Source organism: Cataglyphis hispanica, chromosome 16 (assembly GCF_021464435.1).
Source record: "Cataglyphis hispanica isolate Lineage 1 chromosome 16, ULB_Chis1_1.0, whole genome shotgun sequence".
NCBI lineage: Eukaryota > Metazoa > Arthropoda > Insecta > Hymenoptera > Formicidae > Cataglyphis > Cataglyphis hispanica.
Window position 1 is genome coordinate 4,893,340 of NC_065969.1, and position 23,038 is coordinate 4,916,377.

A 23,038-nucleotide genomic window follows, 5' to 3' on the forward strand; every position below is an offset into this window, starting at 1 on the left:
TCTCTGTTTGTCCGATAACCGTGGATTGCACGGCAACACCTCGTTGTCGCCCCGAACGTGTACTTCCAGCGGTATCCTGACGGGGAGGGTTCGCGTTTAAACTTCTCTTCGCACCGGTAAGCAAATACTACGAGCCCTTTTCCGGCATGTCCAAGAAAGATCACGTCTCGATAAGCTCAAAGTGGCGAACACTCACAGCTATCTCGATGTATCGCTTCACGTGGCTCGATAGGATAGCCGGAGAGGGATGAGTCAGCGAAAATAAAATTTTTTTCTCTATCTTTTTTTTTTTTTTTTATATATCTCTATAACCGCGTAATGAGTTTACAAGCAGAGAGATGAGTTTTTATATTTAATATTCACAGTGAAAATATATTAATATCTCAAACTAGTTCATTCGATAAATTTGTGTTACTTCAGAATTTTTACGTACAACCGCTTACTTTCAACATTTAATATATTTTGTATGTTTGAATCGATTTTTTCGTGAACATTTTTCCTTGCGGTAAGAAAACGACACCGGGCCCCATAACTTATGCCCGTCCTGACTCTTCTAAGATGCTGTAACGAAGCAGCATCCGTATGCTAGCGCTCTGTTCGCAGTCTGTAAAGAGTTTAACGGGTGGGACGCAATAATTCAGGATGGTTCTATGGTCAGTGCGGAACAACCTGAAAGGGCTAAGATATTTATGGGTCGCAGCTGATCTTCCATGCTGCGTTTCTCATTTTGAAATAAAGTTAGAACGTATTCGCCAATAATCAGTATATCCCCAATGACGAGACCCAGCGTCCATTTTACTTTTACTGTCCTTAAAACCGATAAATGTAAATTTTTTTTATTATTATTACACTATTTGTGAAAAATCTGGAAATTATTTAATAATTGTAAATTATTAAGTTTAATATTTTTATTACTATAAATTTTTTTTTAATTAATAAAAATTAATAATTGTAATAATAAATAAATTTATGATATAAAACAAATAATAATTTGTCAATAAATATATTTTAAATTCATGCACTCAGATGCCTTCTTTCTAATGTCTGCAACAATTCTTAAAGGCATCCCCGGTGTTTACACGGAGTTTAAATATGAAACTTCTCGCATGGATGCGTATCAATAAGACAGTCGCAATCCCTCGTAATCCTTCCAAAGACTCGTCGCCGCTTTCTGGCGCGACACGTATGTGCCCCCCGAGGAAACCCTTTCACGCGGTCGAGCGCTCTTTCTTCGAATCGTCAACGAGACGAATCAACGAGACTTTCATTGCACCCCTTTTGGTCCCTCTCTCTCTCTTCATCTCTATTCTCGCCAATGTAATCGAGTCGGAAAAATAGACTACCCATAACCCCTTTAAATCTCCACCAGCTCGTAGACTTCGGGGAGGTGAAAAAGAACCGTGTTTTGGCAGGCCACGATAATGTCGCTGCACGAATTTTCTTTGACGAGCTACCGTAGGTAGCGCTAATGGAAGGTTGCACGACGATTCAAAGGTGGTAGCTCGTGAAACGCGATCAGGATTTAACCCCCTCCCCTCCCCTCCCACCCTCTCTCTCTTCTACTCTCACTCTGCCTGTGCTAGCTTTACCCTTAATCCGCCTACGCCGAGTGGACACCGTCACCGAGATACAATATCGAAAAGATTCTTCTCTTTTTCTCTTCATTCTCTTTCTCTTTCGGTTTTTCTCGGTACTCTCGTACCGTATACGCTATCAGCTATCCTAGAGTGATCTGTCAAGGCATCATAATTTTCGTCACGTGTCGTTACCTGACGCGAGTTCGAGTTTCTCGAATGCCGCCGCGCTTCGGATAATCTTGATTGCCGGGATGTCGGAAGAATCGAAGCGTGAACGGTGCAAATATCCTGTGAGAATGGCCCAAAATCGCGCTATATATGTTAGCTAGCAATTAATGAATGAATCTATAAATTTACATGCAAAGTAGCTTAAATGCTCGTAATAAATTAAGACTTTTCAATAACGCACATTTGCTTCCTAAGAATCAATGTATTTGTATTGTAAACTTTTGCTATCGTATTCGTGAAATCGACTTCCCGTATTCGTGCATCATATGGTGCATTAATCGCTGTCGCATGCAACATCTTGGGAAAGTCGAGAGAGAAACAAAAAAAGCATCTTTTCCTGCTTTTCGAAAATAAGATTTCGGGAAATCATTCTATGATATTTATAAAAAAAAAAAATTTATTGTCAAAATATACGATTGATTTCAGATTTAATGCGTCTTCAAAAATTAAAAAAAAAAAAAAAAATAAAAAAGTGTTATATAAAAAAAAAAGAAATTTCTTTTTTTCTCTTTCTCTATCTCGAGAAATGTATTTTTATAAATAATTAATAGTTATACGCGTTTCTATTTATATCGTAACAAATGTCTCGTGCTCTTGACAGAGACAAAAACAAATGTCTCATCGTTTAATACGTCGGTCAGAAATTCCCGATATTTATCAGGCAGCCCTTCAGACTCCGGAATTCTCACGAAAATTTCATAGTCTAAATTCCAAGGCATTTACTGGACGTATCTGCAAAAGGCGTTCGACGGTACCGATAGGACTGACCGGAGGAGATTTTGTCACGCAAGTCTGATTTATAGGCAAATGGCAAAAAGCCACATTGCGGGTTCTCGTAACCCTTACCTAAAACTGGTTGAGACGACGGGACCCCCGGGATTTAATGTGCAGTTCAGATCTACCGCGCAATAACGAGAACCTTTAAAGACTCTATTGTCGTGCTTCGGGATTTGCACCGCAACGATTTTCCAAAGCTCCAGTTTCGAGAAAGGAAACTATCATTTTTAAGCGCAGCGCGAGACCATTTTTTTCTTTGTGAGAAAAAGATTATATTATAAGGCACGCTGCCGTTTTAACGACATTTACAAAGATTACTATTTTTCGTTATTATTAGCTTTATCATATTAATTGTTTAATAAATAAAAAAAAGATATTTATTTATTGTGATATTAATCTCAAGTATTTCATTTGAGCGTATCAACGGATCGCTATTTTCTGTCGAAATTTTATCGCGTTAGGTAAATTTTGCTAGATAAAACATCTGTTTCATAAATATTTCATGAGATTACAAATAATTATGCTAATATTCATGTTCAAGCTCGCTCAAATGTCCGTCTCATGTCGTCGCTGATGGAAGAGAAGGGTCGATCTTTAAAACAAGCTAGTCACGCATCGACGCGCAGGTAGTATATCAGAGATATTCAGGAGAAAAATAAGTGCATCAAAACACACATAAAAAATGATTAATTTATTAGGAAAAGTTAGAATTTTAAATATATAATTATCTGTATTTATAAAATAATAATAAATTAGATGTAACTATAATTATAAATTCTAATTATGATATTACTTAACATTATTTAATGAAATTCATAAGGCAATATCTTTTATCGAGATAATATTTTATCCAACAAATTTTATTATTTTGGAGTTTTATTATTTATTATTTATTATTTCGGAATTTTATCATTTATTAAGAGTCTTGAATCTTCATTTAAACTGATGAAAATGAACGAAATAACCGCGCGGATGTAAAATAGAGATCGAAACGACGGACGCATCGGGTTCGAAGTGCATACAGCCTGCATCGTAACATCTGCTACGAGGCTACGAGGCCACTAACAGTCTGACAGTCCGACCACGCATTTGCGCAACTGTCGCGTCGGCGCTTAGGTCACGAGACAGGAAAACCATTTAGATTCCCGATGATAATTACCGGTGATCGATGCTGATAATAATATATCTTTACGAATCGAACAACTTGCTACTCCGTGACATATGACGCTTCCCTGCCAAATACGTGCAATATAATAAAAATAAAAAAAAAAAAGTATTCATCAGAATTTTTAAACTTTTTTTATGCGAATAGTTCTTCATCTCTTGATTGCAGCGGAAGTTCATTTCTTGGCAAACTTACGTCTGCATTATTATTCTTTAATCGTCGAACGAAGGTGAATTATGTCCAAGGGAAATTACGTCAACGAAACGCAGACGTGAGTTGACTATATAAGAGATCCGCGGGAAAAGAAGAGAGCTGAAGAAGCGAATATAAGCGGTGATGCCTAATGGTGTTATTTGAGATCATAATGGACAGTGTCCGCGAGAATAAAGGCTTACTCTTGCCTTTTGAAAGACGGCAAGCGGCGCAACGACAAATGTGTTGATGCGATAATAAGAAGTAAAAGCAGCCCTATTATTGTACAGCTGTGAAACGTCCGCTATGATTTTATTTTCGTCGTTTTCGTCGGAGAAAAGTCGGCGCCTCCTCGGCGAATCAAAGGACGATGCGAAGTGTCGTCCGTGCAATCTCGACAAGTGACACCCCCCCTCCCCTCCCCAATTTTCATTCATTCCTCCGCGGCTTGCAGTGTCGGTCGAGGTTCCACGTCCTAAGTGTGTTTTCCATCACGACGCAACGTGCGTGCGAGGATACTTCTGACTTCCTGAGCGCAGAGTTTCCATCGCATTCTCCTCCGCCTCTTCACGGCCGCTGAGTTCTTTGGCGTTGCCTCGAGTATCCCTCAGACTTTTCTTCCTTTCCTCCTCTCGGTCCTCTCTTTTTCTCCCCCCCCCCTTTTTTTCTCTTTCCTCTCTCTCTCTCTCTCTATTTTTTTTTGTCTTCCTCAAACTGTCGTCAGAGAAATTAGACCTGTGTCGAATTTCGGCCATGCGAACATCCGGTGGCTACGAAGAGTTACCGCCACTTCGACCGCTTTGCCGACCTCGCAAGTTCGATATACAGATTCAAAGTATTTTGCTAATGTGATGCTGGTGTGTGTATAAACATATTCTACGCATAAACAATCATCGCGATTCTAATTCAGACTTAATCAAATTCAATTAATTTACACTAGCGTTAATGCAATCGCGTATTATCTTTCACACCTGTTTATTATTATGTTTGTGAAGCTAAGTAACTTATCATCTTACGGATATCAATTTTCGGATACGGTCTTTTCACAGTAGCTTTAGCCTGTTCTAAGGTAAGGAACAATCGGCTTTCTTTGCCGCGAGCTCGCTCGTCTTACGATTTTTCGCGCTAAGGCGATGATATTTCATACCATTGAATGGCCAGCCCGGTTCTTCCGTCGTAAATGTAAAGATCAAGTGATCGAGATTGTCCCCTTTCACCGTCACCTCGCAAATTCTAGCTCTAATCTATGAGTAATTGTCCTGGCACAAAGGTGGAAACGATGCCGAGATTCGGTGACCTGCCTGCTCTGACAACAACGACGTGCCTTTTCCTTTCAATGCATTTTTTTTTTTTACTCTGGCCATCATCCATGTTAGCGATTAATCTTCAATTATGGCGCCGTTGACAGCTATACTCGTAACACTTTTACGATCATTCCGAAATATTCGAGGATCTCGAAACTATTGCTACGATACTACGGTATTATATGAAATTTATTTCAATGAAAAATAAAGAGAAAAAAAATAGTAGAGATTAATTCAATATTATTTTAAAAATTTCTGTGCACAAAAAATGATTAATTTTTTCTTTTTTCTTTTTAATAGAATACAATCTACTATTTGGCTAATATATATTTTAATATTTAATTAAAAATTTTTTGCGATAAATCTATGCACACATCATACAAGAATTTCGGCATTGATACTTTTACATCTAGAGGCTTTAACTCGCGGTTTTTTATTTTTTTATTTTAGTTCGAGTCGATGCATTCCGAGACCGCTTTTTCACATGACGCGATAAAAGATGGCGACCCCGTTAAGGGAAGGGTATTATTTCGGGCCTAGCTTTAACAAAAAGTCCTCGGGACTCCGGAGACGATCGGGTCACGGATGATCGAAGGATCGCGGCGGAGCAGGTATTGGTTTTTGGAGAAGGTGTCATTTGTATCGGGCGAAAATATGTGGCATCCGACGCGAGGATATTGATGTGCATCAGGAGGGGTTGTCATTGTTGCACGCCACCCCCTCGAGGCACGCTCATCCAGCGCAAGGGCCCTCCCCGTTCCTTCGCGGGGACGATAGAACTGCACTTGATATATTGGAACTTTTGTACCCTCCCCAGAGAGAGCGTGCAGTTCCACGCAACAGCAGCCGGCAGTATCCTTTTATACGCGCTGCGAAGGATCGCGCGATCGCCGGATAACTCACCTGCCCGCCTTCGATCTTTAAGGAAGTCGATGCCTCGCCAAAAAGTTCAATAGCAAATTAAGTTCACGTCGCATTCCCCCGCAATTTTTTTTTTCAGCGGCGATTTTCGAGACACGACGCGTTATCGGTTAATCAGAGTCCGGTAGCGATTTATATGGAATAGAACATTTTAAGGCGAAACGATCATTGGCTGGACCACCGTGATGGTTCTCACCTTTGGCAAACGAAGCCGGCTTTTATTATTTTCTCCGGATTAATTCCACTCGTCTTCGTTTTACGCTCGGCAGTCGGTAAACAGATAGAGACAATAGCGGGGAAGATCGCCACGTGACTAGTCGAAATGTGAGAGATGCGTGAAAGAAAAAAAAAACAGAAGAAAAGGTAGCGCAACGGACGCGACGAGAGAACTGTAAATCATTTCTGAGATCATTACTGTTGCTGTTTTCGGGCCAACTCTCGCGTTATGGCGGTGTCCGATGAAACGAAAGCGGTTTTTGCGCCGAGTGCTTTAACGCCGGCATAAAACGCATCGTTAACCGTTAAGGGAGCGAAAGGAGGGAAAGCCCGCCACTGCCCTTTCCACACCATAGTTTTATACGGCGCTCACCTACACACGCGTCGCAACATGGACGCCGGCCTAATAACTCTGTGGCGCAAATGATGGATGTTACTTCGGTGGGGCCAACGTCTCGGGGCGTTATTATGAGGCGGTTTCGCGAGCCGATGGAAAACTCGTGGAGTCATTCGCGAAGCTTAACGGGAGCCGATCAACGGAACCTCACGGCCGACATATGGGCGCCTGCGGCGCCCCGCGATGCGGAAAATATAATTGATCCTCGCTCCACTGTGGGAAGTTTTGCTTAACAATTATCGCCGTGCGAAGAAATCTCCGCAACGTAAAATCGAAGTAAAGAACTTTTTTTTTTTTCTAGCAAGCAAGACTAACTACTTTCATCGATAAAAATAATAATAATTTATTATCTGTATATGCATTATAAGAAAGAACGTAAAATTACATATAAATAAATAATGGAAATTTAATAAAATTTTAATTATATTTTTGTATAATTTTACACACTTATTACATTCTATAATATTCATTTTACAATGTGAAATAATTCGTCGATTCGTTAGCGCGCATATTTCATAAACGTGTGACGATATCTTTCGAGAGGGGATCGTGACGCGTAAAGATTTTGAAGGATTCGACAATGCGCGATGCAGCTGGCAGTCGGGAGTTGTGTGGGTGCCTACGGATTCGAATGAGCGACGTGCGTGACGGGACGGAATAAATAAAAGTGCGTACCGAGAGAGAGAGAGAGAGAATCTTCGCGGCGCGAGAAATGCGTATTGTGGCGCGTGGCGAGATTCATGTGTGCTCGATTCATCGTATTTTCTTTCTTCTTGAGAAGTTTGCGCCAGAACTTCTTTTCAGTTCGAGTCAGTCGATTCGTTGATCCGCAATGAAGGATTGCTTGACTTTACTTAGTCCGGAGAAAAGACTATACATTGATACTTCACGCACGAAACGCGTAACATGATTTCCAAATTTATGTAACAAAATTGAGAAAAAAGAATTAAAATATATTAAAATATATATTTCTGTCTCACGCATATTTTTTTTAATTATATATTTTTTGTTTCGAAAAAATTTAATGCTCTACTAATTGTTAATATTTTTTAAGGCTGTCCTTTTTCATCGTCGTCTTAATTATTGTTTCGGATTTATAATAATTGTTCAATAATTTATTTAGCTAGGTACTCAAGCTCTATATGTTTATAAAGTTTTATGTTTATAGAATCTACGAAAACTGCATCAAAGGCTGACTATTATTTCATGGAGCTATCTTTAAGGAAAAGAGGAAATAGAAAGCATGGACTAAACCATTCGAAAGGGTCGTATAACCCGGCAATTATATCATTCACCAGTAATGTGAAAGTTGAAAACTTACCTTAGGGTAAATTACACGTCGGACAGGTTGGTCTACCACCAATAACTTTGGTCCGTCAATCACTCACAGTTGTTGACAGGCAGGTAGCCAACGATACGAAAAGTTAATCAACGGATTAGTGCAAAAGTTGGAAATGCGAATGGCATCATTTTACTGGTTCTTCAAAATCGATCGGAATTTTCCGGCAAGTTACACCAATTTTCATGACGCACGTTATTTTCGATTTACACGGATATTTCATCAAATTCAACGAAAAATCTAATCGTGATCTTATTATTATTATTATTATTATTATTTTACACTATATATTGAAAAGCTAAATTAAAATTATGTGAAACTAAAATTTTAATTTCTCCACCATTTCTATTCGATTAAAGGAGTTTATATAAAAAATTTATATATATTTAAATTTTTCCTTAGATATTTTATAATAAAAAAAAGTCTACAAAATTCTACGAAAAAAAGTAATTAAATTATTGATGTATATTTTTAATAAAATATTCCAAATAAATAGAAAGTCTCTCTTAGATTCCTATTCGTTTGAAGCAAGACTTACGCAACATCGATCAGTATAAAACTCATTTTTTCAATTCCTTTCCTTTTTGAAACCTTTTTCTGGGTTGCCACATCTTTCGGAAGCCATTTGTTAGAAAGGAGAGCAACTCAAGCGAAAATAATACACGGACCCATTCTGTTCGTTTCGCAGAAGCTATAGCCTTATGAGATTTCTACGCTCATTCAACTCGAGACAAATAATTTTTTTTCAGCATTCCATCACGCTCAATCGCGCTCGAAAACTAATCTCTTCTAAATTTATATTCAATTTGCGAAAATCTGATACATGTATCTTAATGGTGTACGCTCTTAAAATACGCGAAAGTACGAATCCGCGAGGTTTTCGCAATGCGGTGCAAAAGTCACGGTTCTGCATAAAACGTCGAGACTCGAAGAAGAAACGAGAAACGAATTTAATCCGACTCGTTCAAGAGTAGGACCGATTCTCGAGAGCAGATGCGTATCCCGGAAAGATCCGAGATTCCAGATATCCCGCCAATTTCTCCTGCGGGTTGTCAATATCTGTAAGGGCCACGACAATGGCCGAGGGGTAGAAGCGGCCTCTAAGATACTCGTTCGAGCCGAACAATAACATATTGCAGAATCTCCGGGGCACCTATGTGCGTGTGCGCGTAAACACGCACCCTTGGACGCACGCGAGGGTGGTGCGAGCGACGGTTCTTCTCGTGGATCTCTCTCTCTCTCTCTCTCTCTCTCTCTCTTTTTCTTTCTCCCTCCATCTCTTTGTAACCGTCGCGCATGACGAAGGAACGAAGATGAAACACCCTCTTCGAGTTTCGCTACGTACGAGTGGATTACGCGCTCGCGCTCCGAGTTACGGAGCGGCTTCTATTTCTTTTTTAGCAGTCCATGTACGTCCAACCGGCTCAACTGATCGTGATCGGATTTTTTATAAGAGAACGATTATAAAACATCGACTTTCATAGCGCTTTAGGTTCTGGCGAAGATTTTTTTTCCTTGCATGTAAAACATATATTTTAAAGTATTAATATTGAAAAAATAGATTTTACATATATTTTCGTAATTAATTTATACTTTTCCTTCTTTTCCATTTTATTGCTTAAATAATTCTTCAGCAACTTTCACCACTTAATCTTAGTAGTAATTAAAGTACAATTGACTGCATTTATCTTCCACAGACCATAGTGCTCTCTAAAGATATACATAAGAAATAACGGTATTTGTATTGCACGCTTTAAAAGATTTTTCTTGAAGAACAGGAAAAAGGTTACGGTAAAATTGAAATTATTTGTGAGGTAACATAATTTAAGATAGAGGCCATAGAATTGTTCACGAATCGCACTCAATGTCAATATATATATACCATAACGCTATTGACTTATGTTTCAGTTTTACGTAACACGCAGATTTATGAGCTCGACGCGTTAAGGGTTTCGCCACTCGAAGAAAACGTCCTTGCGCAAAATTGCACGCTCGGAATCTGTATCCAGATCACGCCGTTAGGATTTTCTAAATTTCGCTTGGCAAATTTACGACATTACTCTAGTTTTGGTCATGGAATTGTTTCATATCCGTATTTTCCCCCCTTTGCCATCACACGGAAGTAGCACAAAGATAAAAAAAAAATCCTAAAGGCAAAGAAAATGTAATTTTTGTTTAAAAAAAAACCCATTATGTTATCGCTTAAATCGCCCGAATCGTCGAAAGTCATCGTGATTTAAAAAAGAAAGAAATACGACATTGAACGAAAATCGAACGACGATTTTACGCAACACACTTTCCTTTCGCGGATAATATATAAGGCATCACGGTCATATACTAAAAGAAAGTTTTTTTCCAGAATATGCTAAGATTTTTCTTCCAACAGGCATTTTTACTTGAAGGTCGTATCACCATATACATATATTGAGGACGAAGACACGTAACGGGTCTCTCTTCGAGGGATCGTTAAGATCGCGTTCTCGACTTTTCTTCCCACGAGCGCGGGGGGTAACGAGGAGCTTGTCAGAGGGTCGAGAGAGTCAGGATGGTGAGAAGGAAGGTGCGGAGGAAAAGGAGAAGATTGTTGCGAAAGAAGAAGCCGAGAGTTTAATGATATTCCTGATTACGGCGGCACGTAGAAGAAAAGAGAGAGAAAGAGAGAAAAAAGTGTGTGAGAGAAAGAGAAAAAAAAAACTGAGAAAGGCACAGAGATAGAAAGAACAGAGAAGACGAACGGTAGAGGGGATGGAAGAGCGAGCCTGTTCCACCTTGCCGTGTCAACCCCGTATTCATCCGAACTGGCTCGTCCTTCCTCCACCCGCGTTCAACCCCGTTGCCGTCGCGGCTTCTCGCATAAAAAGTATTGATCTGAGCTTCTTCTTGTGGCCCGTGAGGCTCACGAGCCGAGAGGGTTGAATCTACCCTAACTGCTTGCCCTGCCTTTATATTCATCATCCCTCTAGCGCCCCGAGAGCGGCGGCGATGTCGGCGGCTCTGTCTTCCGACGGCGGTCGGACTTCCTCCCTCTTTCTCTTTTGCCACCCTGCGGCTTCCTCGCGCTTCTACCTTCGCAACACCCTTTTTCCCCTCGCCCCTTCTATCCTTCGAGAAATCTAAGTTGAGTTTCGAGAGAGGAGCTATTTTTTATACACCTCTATGTCTTGAATGCCAATGAATTCCTTCTGGTTCCCTCTTACCGTCTCATTTAACAACCTTGAACTTTAATTAGCATCCAAAGACTTATTATCTTTGGGCTCTGATTTGTTTATATAAAAACAATTCTAAAAATTTTCCGTATATTATTAATTTTTATTGATATCTCATATATCTTTATTAATATGCTTATATATAAGAGAGAAAATTTGTCAAAAGCGTATTTTTACTTAAATACGAAATGACTGAATAAAAGACAAGGAAGTCAATTCGATTTTACTACGACAGGTCGCGAAAGATGCCGAAGATTTGGAGGAAGAGCAAACAATAATTAGAATCTACAAAGAAGGTATTTGCCTAATTTGTTGTTTTTCGCAATTGTTAAATTCTCTCTCTCTCTCTCTCTCTTTTTTTTATTGCAAACACAAACTGGATTACTACAAATTTGTATTACTTGCCGATGAATATTTCATCAATTTTGTTATGACATTGCAGTTATGTTAAATCGCGAATTATGTTAAATCAATGATCAATCGCGTGGACCGACAAATAAATTTTTTGAATACCTGTATATAATTTGAATTTAATTTTAATTTTAAATATATAGTTTTTAAATATTTAATAGTTTTTAAATATTGAAAAAGAATAATTATGTATAAGTCAATAAAAATTAATCTAATAAAAGAATAATAAATAAAATAAATTTATTTAATCATATATAAATTTTTATTTGACAAGAATTTTTTTTTGTCATAAAAATTATTACGGTCGGAAAAAATATATTTGTTTGAGAAAAATTGTTTTTACAGAAGAAAACTTGCAAACACACACAGTTCAATGCAGCCGGATATTATCAATGCAAACTTTCCGTCTCAACTTTCGCATGCTGTACCCTTACGGCCATTATTCAAAGTCTACCTATGTTCGAAGATTAACGGCAAACCCTTTTCCACTCGTGTAAGAACATCGCGGCACCAATCTAACGTCCGTCCCGGCGCCCTGACTATGGTATCTCTCAAAACATCGGAGATCCACTTAAATATTTCCAAAACGAGAATCGTCCGCGAGACCCGAATCCTTTCGAACCTAGATCTGTTGTGACAGGTCATCTACAACTGTTCATTCTATCAGATTACACGTTATTTATTTAAGACGCACATATACATTGTGCCATTGTGCTTTCAATATATTCGACGAATGTCGCGCGATTAAATCTTTCAAACTCAAACGGTGCATTTATCGAAATATATAAATGCGCATAAAAGATGCTCAGAGAGAAGAGAAAATTCAAAATGTATTTGTAGATTGTACGGTGCCTTAGCAGGTAGATTCTAATGATCGATACATTATGAGAAACTACAGGAAAGGTGAAGGATGAGGTTTTGAAAATCACGTACAAAATGAGACTAATGAAGTTTCGAAAACGATTTGTCTTCCTGACAATTTTCTTTCGCTCAAAAAATACGAAATAATGTGTTGTCAGATTTTTGTTAACGAAAAAGGACGGAAATAAATTTATGTCTTAAAAGAAATTTAAATTTTTTTAATTAAAAGATTTAGATTAAGATTTTAAGAAATCTTAAAATTTTTTTAATTAAAAATTTCATCCAAATTTTTTTAGTTTTATCTTATAAAAGAGCGTTTAGTCCTATCACGAAAAGAAATTTCCGCGCAAAATACAGCCGAATAAATTCCGGGAAGAACATAATGTGATTAATTATAGTTCCTGCGATTTAGGGGGGAAGGAGAGGAAAGAGAAAGGAAGACAGGATTGGATTTCTCGGTGTAAATGAAAATTCTCTTTTGCGGCTTCGGGTGAGCTATCAATAGTATACTTTCGATGTTTCGTAGAAAAATTTGGATTAATCATATGTATTCATTAGGCCGATTATTCTTACAACAGTAATGTTCAAGTCCCGTCTATGAAAAATTTCATATAAAATTTGCCGACGCAATACACCTTGCAATAGTATTCCGCATAGCAGGTAAAGCTGTTGCCATTGGACACTGCTGTAGGGAGATGAAAGTAGGGTTGGTTGCTATGGTGACAGGGAAGGGTTAGCGGTTCCTACCCCTTTTCGAATTCCGGTCGGTGAAGGGTTAATGAGATTGGACTCCGTAATCGGGAGGGTTTCCCCTACAGCAAAGTTCTGTTCCTTTTTTATTGACGCCATAACTAATATGGCTAATCGTATGATATCGCATTTTATATATCGTATATATAGCTTACATTTTAATTTGCAAATATTTTTACTATTAATATACATTATTAGTTTCATTTGCGTTAATTAAAATAAGAAATGCAGCTAAATCCTACACAAGCAAAATATTTACTTCGATAAAGTTAAAACTCTCAAACTCACCGCGATACCGTGCGGTCATGTGTTGCGCGGGTGTTTTCCTTCCCCGATCAAAAAAAAAAAAGAATATTTTCGCGGTACCCGATTCCAATTGTACTTGCGGCTTCGCTCCTATTCACTCTATTTCCGTCTCCCTCTCGCATGACTGCCTTTTGAAGTTTCGCGCACGAATTTAGATCGCGTCTCGTGGTGTGCGCGCGGGTGTGCGCTTTGGGGGCATTCTTATTTCCATACAAAGCCATACGATTTCACTGGCTCAGCCTTTGAAGGACGAGGGTTTTTCAGGATCCCTTCCCAGCACGCCCATGACGCCGGCAGGTTGGGCAAGTGTTGCGATTTTCGAATGTTCGCCCAAGTCCTGGGAAAATTATGTAAACCCGTAGCGATTCCCACAATATGTCGAGTCTGTGCGGAGACGCGAAAGGGTGGATGGGGAACGCGAGGGGAAAATCGCGAGCGATCGAAACGCGGCGCTGTATCTGACAGACGTCAAAGTTTGGCGTCTCATCTTGCAAAAATCAAAGCTACTATCGTAATACAAATGAATTATTTTTTACTTTTAAACTCTTTAAGTAAATTTATAAAAATAGCGATAAGTTAAATAGCATGTAATAAATCGCGCGATGACTGACAAAGATATTTTTCGAGAATCAACGCCAAATAAAAAAAAAAAGAAAAAAAGAAGGAAGATGCAATGCGGGTGTTTAATTCATTTATGTAAGAATGCTCTCACGAGAATTAGACCCGTCAAAAATGACATGTCTTTGAAAATAATGCGATTAACTCTATTTAAGTCCAATCAGAGCTGTATATATGCCGTACACTTTTGTCATTTCGTGTATTTCGCCCGTATTTTACTGAACCTGCTTTTGTTACAAAGCTGTCAGCTTTTAAAAAGTCTCTTCTATGTATTATGTAATTTATTTTTTCTTTACTTTATTATATTATGTCCTAATTATAAATAAATTAATTAAATAAATTAAATAAAATTATAATCAATATTCTTATTTATATCCCTCCTAAAATTGTGTAAGAAACGATCGATTCTCGTTTGTCTCGGTGCTGCAAATCGCAAGTCACTGCAAAATATTTCGAAAGATAGGTTTGCTCTTCTTGACATTTTACAGAACACTTTTCCGCCGGCAAGAAGAGAAGGATATGGAAGGATCTACAGAACTAGGGCGAGTATTTAGTTAGCGACGGACTCGTCAGCGACGTGCAACATCGTCTTGACGCTCCTCTGCCCAGGAATCGTGTTAACGCCTCTGCTTCCATTCCGATCCTACGTAACAAAGACCAACTGCCGGTCTGGTCCATTGTCCCGCTCTTCCGGTCGGACGTGCGCCCCGTCCCGAGATCTGGTTTTTCTCCATTTTCACTGGACATTCGATCGACACGTAGCCGACATCGAAATGCTCGCGACTATCGAAAAGCTCTCTGCGGGAAAGGGTACAGAGGGGCCAGAACTACGCCCTCGGTATTGGGGGGGCACTTTGTATCGCGTCTACAATTAAATGAGAAAATAATTTTTCGAAAAGACCGACCGGCGTCGCACAAAGGCGTATACCCTCTATTACAAGACGTCTTAATGTCCGGAACCAAGATCGATCGACCTTCGAGAGTTTGAACCGGTTTGTCAGTCACTTCAAAGGATCTGCGATATTCTTGGACGATTTTACTCGTCGCAACCCCTATGGTGTTCTCGTTAGCACAGATCTGCCGAATGCAGAAAATCGCACCAACGAGAACACAAAAGCTGTGTAATAGCAAAGCGAGCGAGGTCAATGGAATGAAAAATTTTTTATCGTATCAGGACGATCGATGCGAATTTAAATTTGCATCGGATTAAAAAATTATCACAAGTTTTTTGACATCCTTCAAAAATCTTTTGATACAGATTTCGATAGATCTTAATAAATAAATTTAAAAATCAAAAAAATTTCTCAGTATTCTATAACAGATTTTTATTCGTGTTGTTTAATCCTCAATCAGTTTTTTTATCCGAATCCAATCAAGTACTTCAAATCCTCTTCGTATACGAGAGGAGAAATCAATGATTCCGCCCGCCCGCTATCGCAGCCGTATTCCATCACATCTCGATGTCATATTTTTATTACCGTTCCCGTCAGTAAACACATTACAGGTTTCCCATATTAGACGGGCGCGCATAGGAGCAAGGATGGTGGCGGTAAACGGGGATGAAATATCGAAAAGACGGAAGCGGCAAAGTTGCGCGAGAGCTATATAAAAGTATGCCGCGCCCTTCTCGCCCGAATCTCGCATCTGTCTTCCCTCGTATTTCGGACCTCTCGATCATATCCGTCGTATTTGCCTCCTCGAGAGAAGGCTCGCCTCGTGCGTCCTCCGAGACGGAAAACCTATAAGCTTCAAGAGCGGCACTAACGAGAAAAGGGACACCGGAAAGACGAAACGGCGCGATGCCACGAGAAGTCATAGATATATCAAGACAAACAGACAACCGTCCGAAAATGAGAAGTTTATCCCTCGATGTAAGTGTATTATGACGCGCGTTTGGTTTTATTTACTTTTCGTCTGCGTAATTTTAATTTCTAATGGATCGCTGTTGATGCAACTATACTATAACTCTATCTCTATATTTTTTAAAAACTCTTTCTTATATTTTATGTGTAACTTTTTATAATAATTTTTTGATAATAATTATTTCAACAATTATATTTTATTCTCGATAATTTTTTTTATATCCTTCAATAAAACAAGATTTCTCCGAAAATCGAGTTATCACGCCAATAACTATGACAGAATTATGTAAAACGAGAATACCCGGGATCCATCCTGTCCGTCATTGAATGAGCCAACAATAAAGTTTTCTGCATAATACGATAGAACGGACAGAGGGGACTCGAATGCAACGGACACGAATAGGAAAAGGGGGTATACGATTTATATTCTGTTGCAACGCTAAAACGTGTTGAGGGCAACGAAACATTTCGTGATTTAAGCCAAAAATATATATAACGTTCTGCTTGTCATAAAATGTTAAAAAATGTAAGTATAGAAAATAAATTTTCGAAAGGCGTAATGTTATTAAATTTAATTGAGTGCTTGTAGTCTGAATTGCTATCATCACCCGGTATTAAAAATTTCTTGCGCTGCGCTTTCTCATTACATATATATATATATATTCCCTTCGGCGAAACGTGTAATTACGCGAATCCTCAATTTACGTGCTCGCGATCGCAAGGCACAGCTGTTCTCGGAGCAGGATAATAAATCCACGTGCTCTAGTAATTAATTTGGCATGGAAAGATACATTTAATTAATTAGATTTAATGGCTCGCTCTACATATATTTTACGCTAACTGAAGTTCGTACAATGCAAGTTAGAGCAATATTTTCATTTACTAGAATTATACATTAAGTACAAAATAATTTCACGATTACAGGGTTAATTAGCAGAATATTTTTTTTACTCTCAGTAAGACATTAGAAATTTTAACATTAGAAATTTTATAAAATAAAATATTATTTGTTGCGTCTTCTAGAATAATGCGACATATCAAACAGATCGCGTATTACGTGCATAAAATGCGGGAGCGCGTGCTCGTGATTTCATCGCGTTTTCACTTACAACCGAGCAGGGAACTGTAAAGACGAGTTTTATCACGATCGAAGGTGAAAGAGGATAAAAGAGACATGTGCCGCCTGTTGCTGTCAGCCACGTCGCGGTGTAAGTGCCGTGAAAAAGAAGAGACGATATCATCGAAGGAGAAAACGATAGGGATGGGAGGATGTTTACGAGAGCGTTATAGCTTCGATCCTTGCCGGTAGTTTATCACGAGCAACTGACTCCGCATTGGATGTATTCGTGCTGACATATAAAGCTACTTTTGCCCGAGAGACACGTTGCCTCGATACACAAATTTTATTTCTCTTTTAACAATTTGTCCAAGCGTGAACGAAAGAATCGCACAAGTAAAATTATATTACGGCAACAAGCGGCAAACTTAAACGATAGCAAATTGATTATTCTGTCTTCGACATGATGCGATACGAAAATCTTGTTTTGTATTGTGTGAGAGCCATGAATATGCTCAGATAAAAAAATGATGTTACAGAAAATATACGGAATTATTGATTAGTATACATGTTGTCATAAATAATCTGTTCGGTAATGTAAAATCGTTTTAAAATGCGACTTTCTAATGAATTTTTGGAGATCTATCTCTCTCAGTTTTACCGAATCCCAAAAATCGACCTAGCGCACGCGAGAAACTATTAAAGAGTTTTCCTTTTCGCTACCGAAAACTTGAAAGGCCCACCCATACGGCCGATGTATAAATCAAACGTCCGCGGTATGATTTTCACGGTAGAAAAGAGCATCTGTCCAAGGGATTCATTCTTTCTAATAACTGTCACCGAATGGACCCAAATGTGAACTTTTACATAGTTAATTTGATTTATGTGCGTGGCGATACTTCCTTTGAATCTGGCAAAAGTTTTACAAGAAATAAATCTACTCTAATTTCAATATATTTTTTTCTCTCTAATACTAAATATATTTTTTTCTCTTTAATATTATAATTTGTATATGTATTATTACAAAAAAAAATATAAATTTAGATTATTCCAAATTTTATTCACATTTGGAGCGTTCTTGCTCAGCGAAAATGTATAAATTGCTAATTCAAACAAGCTATGCTATCGATATTTATTAAATGGACAGGCCATGAAAAATTACAATAAAAAAAGTTGATGCATTAACTTTATTGAAAAATGATTTCATTTTATATAAATACTAATTTATTTTCTATAATACTAATTTATTTTAGTATAATATTTATTTAAATAATTAAATATTTGTCTTATATAAATATTAATATTATATTTTTATTAATTTGTTTTGGCCTATCCATTTCAAGATAACAAATTTGCAAAATATTATATATTTTTCTTTTTCTTATTAATATAAACTTTTTGTTCTTATAAAAATATAATAATAAAATTATAGAAATAAATGAAAAATAAATTAAAATATTGAATTTAAATATATCAAACAATTTATAATAATAAATAATATAAAATATTTATGTATTACGTATTCTTTTAAATTGTATCTATATATTTGATATTGAATTTTTACAAATTTATTACCTTGAGACTAAAATAAAAAATAATTTAAACTCACCGATACGATGCGCAGCAGCGGAATTGTACAATGCATGTTGATCTGCAACACAGAAATTGAAATTGCAATTTATAAAAACCGCAGTCTAAATTAATTATTATGTAAGAAAATTAATTATTGCGCATAACTAAATTTTTTATTTGTTTTTTAAATAAATATTTAATAAAAACTACATAATTTACAGAAAAAGTAAAATTTTTAGATATATAAATTTTTTAATAAAATATAAATTAAACAATGCTTACCCCACAGTTGTTCCGCCGTTGCCCGACACCCTCCCAGGCCTCCTCCTCCTCCTCCTCTCTTACAATACATTACTGCTTCTTCATAACACTCGCGAAAAACACGGTTGCGTATACGTCATGTAATTTATGCAATAATTAGCAGAATACGCGACACTTTCCACGGCACTCCCGCACACTTTATTATAACCGAATGAAAGAAGAGATGTGAAACTATCCCGCGCGCGGCGCTCGAGAATTGCGCGGCTAATTTCATGCTCTTCGACGCGGCAAAGAATTAACCTTCATTACTAATAAAAAAATAATATGTTCGCATCTTAGGAAAACTCTATTCGATCTTGCTTTATATCATAGACGACAATGCACGATATACTTCTAATCTATCAATCAATGGTAAATCGCGGGAAATTAATGTATTATTCTTACTTCGCGTTTGGGAATGTAATGTAGAGAGCGATGTATACGCTGCCTATTCGCTCGACTTTCATTCCGCGAATCACAAAAAACAATAAGATGTGAACGATAGCGCGTCATAAATTGCAGAGATCGAACATTAAATTTTAATAATCGCAGAGATCTAATCGCGTTCCATACCTTCTCGATCGCTATCCGGCACGTATATACGCAGAGCGTCTTACGACGCCTCCGGCCTACTCGAACTGCGCCGCGCGAATGACAACAACGGCGCGGTATGTAAACAATGTAGCGCGCGCTATGCGTGCAAAAAACACATTCCACAAATACTGGCTGCCTGTTAACTCGCAAAATATTTAACTACAAAACAAATACGCTATAAAATAAATACGCGCGTGAAATATAGTCCTTAAATTTTAAATTAATTAATAATGTATTTCGCTGCTTTTCGTTACATTAAATCTCTCAATCCGTGTATTACTGTTCGCTTTCAATCTGCAAATAATTATGGCGCGTAAAGATAATTATTTATAAAAAATAATTCAATTATATTAAAATCAACGGAAAAATTTAAATGCGATACGAGATACGTTTAAAAAAAAAATCTGTGGCAAGTGTTTGCCACAATATGTTTCACTGAATAGAAAAAGATTTGTTAAAGATCACCGCCGTCTGAATGACGATAAAAATGACCGTGGCGATGCTGTCAGCATGCGCGAAAAACGGCTGCAGTTGCGCTGCAAGGAAAAAAAGAGCGAGAGATGACGTGAAAAAAAAATTTGGTTGAATAATTTAAATCGACTTAGCCGCGATTTCTTTTTTTGTGAAAAGGCGGAGGGATGTTGGCGGCAGATGCAAGTCTGGACCATGCTTCGATGGGCATCTTGTTGCGCATACAGTGGACGCGTGCTGTTTTGGATTAATTTTTTTCGTGATTTCTTTTCTTGCTACACGCTTAAGCTATCGCGGACACATGCTGAAGATAGTAAAAAAGATGTAAGTAAAATATTTTAATACCGCGTGTTTAAGATTTATAATTATTTAAATTTTTTTAATGAAAATTATAGATTTTTATTTATTATACTTTGTTTAAAAATCTTTATGTCTAACAATTTCTTTTTTTGTAAATTATGTATATACAATCCTTTTTATTAAATATTTATTTAAAGATATAGTTCAATATTTATATTTTGTTGAAATCTACAAGTACAAAATTTTCTCAAAATTTCCATCGTCTAATCAGAATATAAAATAATCTAACAATAAAATAATATTCTCTTTTTCATTGTTATGTAACTACATCTTATTGCAGAAAATATTTATTTTAATAAAAAAATTATTATTTTTTATAATTATTCATATGCAATTGTATATTCTCGCAGGAAATTCTAATTAGTTAAAAATATTATATTTAATACAAAAAATATTAAAACTTTAATTAAAAAATAACAGATGATAAAGGCAAGTTTATAAAGCACAAAATGGGGGCATGAAAATTTGCAATACTAATTGCAATTCGGTTGGAGTAGCGATGGAGCGGTGAGCAAAGTTTGAAGTTGATCAAGTTACGCTCGGATGACATCGTCTCATCTGCGACCCCTAGCTTCCTACGAGAAGAGGCTAATGAAAGAATAAATACTTGATGCTGTGGGCCTAATTATGTCGCGGCTCTCGAGTTAAGGCGGGGTTGTAACTACGGGAGATGAATCAGAGTGTCTGCAGGAGAGGATTTTAGAAAGAAAGTTCCAACGCGGGGTGTGGCTGCGCGTTGTGAGAGAGGGATCTAAGATTGGTGGCTCGATCTTGAATAATTGATAACGGTTCCGCGCGTGGGCTTAAAAGCCTTTGACTACTTAATCTTTTACGTTTAAAAGTGCCGGCGTAGCCGTTACTAGATTCTTATAACAAATCAGCTTGAGTAAATATAAAAAATAAATTAAAAAATGCACGAGAAAAATGTGTTATCATTTTTCTTTTTTAACATCTAATAAAATATTTTTTTTTTTGTTTTGCACGAGAGAGTTATATTTGTAAAAAAATAAAAAGTAATTATATATGTATATATAAATTTCTCTCTTATTCAATCAATTGTTTAATTTTCTTTTATGAAAACTTTGATGTCACATTTCAACTGTCATCAGATGTCAACAGATTAGCGGACGGAATATAAATTTTGGCGAACCAAAATTCATGTCTCGATTCTTTCAACAAACTAATTTTCAGATCTGTCACTCTTATTTTTGTGTGATCAAAAGGATAGTATTAGCTTTTCGTCGAGGCTCAAGAGCAATGGCCGTCCAAGGCAGAACACGGCCGCCCGGCGCCCTTCATCGTTCCACCATAATTTCCGAGAATGAGATAAGCTACAACATCTCTCCCTAGACCCTCGGACGATGCCATGGGGGTTGCAACCCTCTCCCTGACTCAACCCCCTCGGCTCTTTGCGCGCTGGGGTTGTATCTGGGGAGCCTCCGTGCAACTGACCAATGCGCCATTGGCTGGCCGTACTAATCAATAAATCGTTCTGTGCAGCGGCACCGAACCGACGTTCAGACGCCCTTTGCACCAAAGGGGCGACCTTCTGGTTCACCATCGTCGCGCGGAATGGACGCACTCTCCATTCTCATCGACCGGCTCTCTTCTACGGTTATTTGTAAGATGGAAATAGCGATCACACCATGACTCGCGATAAAGTTTCGTTCTTGCCTTTGAATCGTTTCATCTTGGTTTCATGATAAATGTTCCTATACACGATGTTCCTTCAGTCAACAAAATTGCCCGCAAATAAATTTCTTATATGAAAAAACTTACAATTTTTTCTAATAAAATTTTGTTGAAATGTAAAATATGATGTAATTTAATGATAGATATTAAACATTGAAAATGTTTTTTTATACAAAAAAGAGAAATGTAGTATATTTTTGTGCATTTAATTTTGATTCTCAAATAAAATTCTTCATTACTAAATAAATATAATGCGTTTGAAATGAGTGCAATTGAATATCGATTGAATATCCTATCATTGTAAACAATAATACGTCTTCTGATAATAAGCATTTGCGAGAAACTGTTCGACCTCGATATTTCATAAAGACATCATAATATCCCCTTCTATGGTTTCTTACATCTTTACAGAAAGCTCGTGGTGGCCATTGATCGATGGAGACGGAGATGCGAATAAACAAAAGTTCGCGCCATGGAGAGGGTGCTCGCGTCATCAGTCATCGGTTTTGTCATGTGTGCTTCTAATGCGGACAGTAGATCCTGCGGATCGTAGCTCCGTGGAAGCCACGAAGAAGAAAGGACGAAGATGAGACATAACATATACGATCTGGGTGGTGAAACTTTTCTTTTTATTTCCTCGCTTCTGCCGAGCGGGACGGCCACGTAAGATTGCTGGCAATATTTACGTTGCCGCAAATGCAGAGCTTAAATAAATGATAAAAATATATTAAATTAAAGAGAAGAGAAATTTAACTTTTCTTTTTTTTATTAAAAACTCTATTTTTTAAATATTAAAAAAAATAATTATATTTAAAAAAATAAAAGAAATCAATGTAACAATTCAAGAAAGAGACGATCTTAC

At 37.4% G+C, this 23,038-nt stretch overlaps 1 protein-coding gene across 3 annotated transcripts in view; it reads right to left on the reverse strand.

Moving 5' to 3' along the window:
* The window catches only part of LOC126855413 (protein krueppel-like), a 99,536-nt gene extending 79,840 nt beyond the window's left edge, over positions 1–19,696 (reverse strand). For all 3 annotated transcript variants that reach the window (XR_007688230.1, XR_007688231.1, XM_050603037.1), the window contains exons 1-2: positions 19,042–19,696; positions 18,797–18,838 (exon numbers count right to left, since the gene is read on the reverse strand). Coding sequence is in view for 1 of the 3 variants with exons in the window: in XM_050603037.1 (XP_050458994.1) it covers positions 18,797–18,838; positions 19,042–19,111 (112 nt within the window). In the remaining 2 variants the exon portion in view is untranslated. The remainder of the gene's footprint in view (positions 1–18,796; positions 18,839–19,041) is intronic.
* Between the last annotated feature and the right edge of the window lie 3,342 nt (positions 19,697–23,038).